The 5,039-nt window shown below is 41.5% G+C and overlaps 1 protein-coding gene across 1 annotated transcript in view; it reads right to left on the bottom strand.

Annotated features, from left to right (window-relative positions):
* Positions 1–1,593: 1,593 nt before the first annotated feature.
* PRPSAP2 (phosphoribosyl pyrophosphate synthetase associated protein 2) overlaps positions 1,594–5,039 on the bottom strand; it is a 45,266-nt gene continuing 41,820 nt past the window's right edge. The window contains exons 11-12 of the mRNA XM_072417456.1: positions 4,869–5,015; positions 1,594–4,694 (exon numbers count right to left, since the gene is read on the bottom strand). Coding sequence (XP_072273557.1) covers positions 4,536–4,694; positions 4,869–5,015 — 306 coding nt within the window. The 3' untranslated portion in view covers positions 1,594–4,535. The remainder of the gene's footprint in view (positions 4,695–4,868; positions 5,016–5,039) is intronic.

Below are 5,039 nucleotides of genomic sequence, written 5' to 3'. Positions count from 1 at the left end.
CTGCTGCAGGACCACAAAGGTCTACTGGTTCAGTGTTTAGTTTTATGCACTCCACAGATACCCCTGATGCCAGGCTTATCTGTAGGGTACTAAAATTTGCAAAAGTAGGGTAAGTCTGCAAAAGTAAGATTCTCATAGACCTACAGAAAGATAAACTCTCCTGCCTAAAACATCTTTGAACATACACACAGATCAGAAAAGTCAATGTGTTTTTATAACAATCTGCATTCTTGGCACAGTTGATGAATTAGAACGTATGAAGACGAAGTTTTAACACGACCGCTCAATATCGAAGCCATTCATAGTTCCTCAAAACATGAAGGCTTGATTCTGTATCTGTAAATGGGTGTGGGAAATCCATTTGAGGGAAATAACAGAATTTGCTGACAGAGCCACAAACATACACGAGATAAGCTTGTCTTACGCTGCTGAGACAGTGAGTCACTTCTAATGAGGCACGCTGATATTAGGATCAGAGAACATGCATTCGCTGAATGCTGCAAATAGGTGTAATGGAGCAGAGGTCAGGAAAACAGACAGAGCTGTGCACTTAACACAAAGGATGGACATCTGTGCCCTGACCACTGCACGGCCATTATCTGGAATCAAGATACACACACACCTGGCCTTTTGTCCAGCTGGTAATAAAAAGTACCAATAGTAATGGGGTATCCAAACATACTACATAGCCAATAGTATGTGTACATCCTTCCAAATTAATGAGTTTGGGTGATTCTAATGCACCTTTCTCTGTCCACAGGCAGTGGCAGTACAAAAGCTGCGTTTGTCCTGCTTTGTGTATTTTTGGGTGTTTGCTATTCAAGTGTATATACTGTATTTGTTAATAAAATATGTAAGAATGAAGTTTGCACTTACCTATATAAACAATCGAGCACAAGGTGCTCAGAAATGCACTATATGTCCAAAAAAGTATAAAGACCTTCCTCCAAATAAATTTATGGGTTTCCTGTAAGGGGGAACTGCAAAACACGAAAATTTAGACCACTTTGTTTTTCCAACCTTGTGGTAACAGTTTGGTGAAGGCATTTTCTGTTCCAGCATCACTGTGCTGCTGCGTATAAACGGGTTCCATAAATAATGAGCTAGTGCAGGGAAACCTTAACCCTTGGGAATGAACTGGAAAACCAACTTCAGTATTCTCACCCACCATCATGACCCAGCATTCTTCTTTTTTAGGATGGGAGGAAAGAAGCTGTAGGCTCTGTGTTGTTTATCAACTTTTCAGTAACCACTCAAAAACAGCCGGGTGGTTAATGAAAATTCCTGGGTGGCGCACACAGCTAAAACGGCCTGGGAAGAATACGGATTACCTGTCGTCACAAATATTCAATTCCATGGTTTTCAAACTGGATGTCCAACAAGCTCATACAGGTGTGATGTTCAGGTGTCCACAATCTTTTGTTCATAAAGTGAACAAAAGATTCATAGACAGCTTTATACATAAAGAGACCAAAGTACTGTTAGCAGAAAAAGAAAAAAACACAACAATGCGCATCACACAAACAAATATTTTATTACATGTTCCCTCTTCATTTGCAGAAAATAAATACAAGTGCATATTTCTCAGTAGGCTTTCCTACAAAAAAAAAAAAAAAAAAAAGCATTACTATAAACCCCCGCCCCCCTCCCAGACATACTGCGCATTTACTATTGCGACTCTTCTTAACGACACAGGGGGCGGAGTTAACTTTGGGACAGAAGTAGAAAAAAAAAAATAAGACACAAAAACCGTTTCAGAGTTGAACTCTTGTCAGATATCTTTGTGCAGCCGAAGAAGCCTGCAGTAAGTGGATCCACACCTACTACATTGCTCAGCAATGCTTTACAGGCCCCCCACAAAGCAATGAACCCCACAGCTGCTGACTTAAGGGGCTAAGGAATGGCCCAGCAAACCTTTCCTGGCACCTGCAGTGATTACTGGTAAGGATAAGAGCTGTGTTATTAGATACACCCAAGAGTAAAAAGCACATTGTGAGACTGTATATAAGCAAAGCCTGACATCTGTCAAGGCGCTGTAATCATGGCGTTACATCAAAAAGTACACCTTCATTCTCTCAGTGAAGGCAGACGTTTTGTGAGGGGGACAAATTCATAACAAAGACACAGCTGAAGATTGGTTTAGCGAACAAAACTGACTGCCAATCTGTTTGTAGAATAAAAGCAACCAAACTTACAGCTGTCAATTATAAGGACTTAGGCTACGTACACGTCAGATGATTCTCGTCTGATATCGGACAAGAATCTGGCTTGTGTACAGCGCTCGTAGTCCGTCAATCAGGCAACCGACCTGGTGGATCGACGGATGACGAGCAACTGTAATGAAAATGAAGAGGAGAGAGCACAGCAGAATGCCTCTCTGTCGGTCCCCCCTCCCCTCTCCATTCAGCAGAACGGTGCTGCATGTACAGAGCTCGTTCATGCATCGTGCATCGTGCTTTTGTCATTGGAAAGGCTTGTGAAAAACCCTTTCCAACGACAATTATTGCATGTGTGTATGTAGAACTTAGAGCCCCACACGGCACAGTGTAACCAATCAGATTACTGAAACCAAGACGCTAGGGATGAATTGCCTCTGTAAATCAACCTACCGTTCTTATTTATAAAAGTGCCCGGAGGAGGAGGAATTGTTGGCAGCTATGGGTAACAATGTGCTGTTCTTCCTTCAGGCACTTTGATAAGTAAAACTTACAACGACCTCTACAAAGTGTGCCGATCCAATTCGAAAAGTCACTCAAATCGCTCAAAATGAGCAAGGATTAAAAAACAATGATTACAAAAAATGAAGAAAAAAAAAAAAAAAGTCACTTTGGTTGTTCCATTGATTAAATAAAAATATTCTGTAGACAATTAAGCGCAATCAAAAAAAAAAAAAAAAACAAGATTCAGGGGAACGAGACAAACTAGTGAAGAGGCACAAGGAGGTCTTGTCTTGACCTGCGTCTCTTGAGGCATTGCTGGCCAAAAATACAAGTCAGAGATGAAGCACAGAACAGAACCGATGAGAGCTGGATTTCAGGACTACAATGGATCTCTTGCCGCTAAACAATAACCGTCAGAAATAAGGGAACCCCATATGTAGCTTTTCAGTCCATTGCAGCCCAAAAAGCTTTGCAACAAAACAAAGGGTGAAAAAAAATCTATGTTAACCTAATTTAAAAACTGCAGCTATCCAATTTCACCCCTCCCTATTTATTTTGCACTTCTGTAAAGAACTAAGTTTATTTAGTTCCTACATAAAAAATAAACTCCCAGTTGTTGTCTTTAAAGTGACTCATGTAAGTCCATTGCAGGACAACGTGAAAGTTTCATCAAGCTCCCCACTTATATTCCCTTTTACAGTTCTCCTATTGCACTGTCAGAGCTGCCTTTAAAAAGCTAGCGCTTCCAGGTACAATAAAAAAGCATGTGACCAACCAATCATGGTGTAGTGCCTGAGCCGTACAGCCAATCAACAGGCAAGAACAGCGTCATGTAAGGTTGATGAGGTTGTCAACCCGGTTTAAGCTCTGACAGGGAATTGATATAAGGTTTGAATGCTAAAGCAATTGCTTTTGTCTCTAACTGGGATTGGGAATCAATTTCTAGTAATCCCAGAAAAAAAGCCAGGTGCCTACTTTAAGGATAACTGCAATCCTATAGCAAACTGCAGCAAAAGTTGTCCAAAACTGAAATTCCCTTATCACAGGAATGTTATAGCTAAGTCTACCCCAAGTTATGGAGTAGGTTTAAGAACCTCAGGGTTTATTGCTGCCTGTGTTCCGTCACAGGGGATTTTAAATCCTTCAAGCCCTACCCACTACTATAGTGCTGCTGAACATTAGTAAGTATCTCCAGTGCCATCCCGGTGCAACCATCGTGTCCCCCATCAGAAGAGCTTTCTTTCCTAACCTTTCCCATATGCCGAGCGTCTATCCCAGGCCGCGAGGATAAGTGCGGCTGAACACACCATGTCTCATCGCTGCTTCCCCGTGCTTTCTGCATATGAGACAGAACGTCTGATAAGGGTATGTGATCTGTCACATGGTAGATTGCCGCCAATTAGTTGCCTACCTGGTGTCTATGAGCAGAGATTTTGAACAGGACCTACATAGGAGTTTGCACTTTGGTATTGGTAGGATAAGACGGCTCTAGTTTGCTGTCACAGATTTGTAAAAAACTATAGTTATCCATAATTACCATCCTGACTCAGGTCAACCCCGCTCCTCTGTACTATCCCTCTGAACCAGCTCTCTTAATCAGTAATGCTGCTTCCGACACCTCTGATGCACGGAACAAACTTTGTGTGTGAAATTTTGTTCACAAAAAGTAGCAAAAAAATAAGACAAGCCCCCAAAAAAAAAAATCTAATTTGACTGGTGAATCTACAGGTAGACAGGTCAGCCTGAAAAACAAGGCTTGGTTGAAATATTAGGGTAAGCTCTTGTAACAGCACAGGTACGCTGTACACTTCCAGTTTTGGCCCTTTGTATATTCCTAAAAAATATATCTATATTTATATAGACAAAGCGGAGGGGTTAATCATCCACTCCTATATTTCTGAAAAGGTACGACATGGACTCCCCGTTGTGGATCCGTCGGATGGCCTCAGCCAGGATCATGCTGATGTCTACCGTCTTGATCTTGGGGCATTGTAGTTTCTGGACTTCGTGGGGGATGGTGTTGGTAACAACGACCTAAGGGTTAAGAGGAAGGGATACATGATGAAGAACCCCCTAGTAAATCGATAATATTTCTTCTTCCCAAATATTAAAACATGAATTCTGATTGGTTGACAAGAGTTATGTAAATTATTGAGAAAAAAAAACATAAGGTGAGTAAAGCAGGAAGACAACAAATTCTGTGCTCACCTCATCTATAGAAGATTCTTCTAATAACCTTGGAGCGTCAGAGGACAGGAGACCATGCGTGGCCATGACGAAGATCTTATAGGCTCCTCGTTCTTTAAGCGTTTCGGCAGCAGCAACAAAACTGTCTACGTCATCTATGATATCGTCCTGTGGGAACAAAAAGAAACAACA

The sequence above is a fragment of the Pyxicephalus adspersus genome, chromosome 7 (assembly GCF_032062135.1).
Source record: "Pyxicephalus adspersus chromosome 7, UCB_Pads_2.0, whole genome shotgun sequence".
Lineage (NCBI taxonomy): Eukaryota > Metazoa > Chordata > Amphibia > Anura > Pyxicephalidae > Pyxicephalus > Pyxicephalus adspersus.
This window is presented reverse-complemented; position numbering and strand designations above follow the sequence as displayed.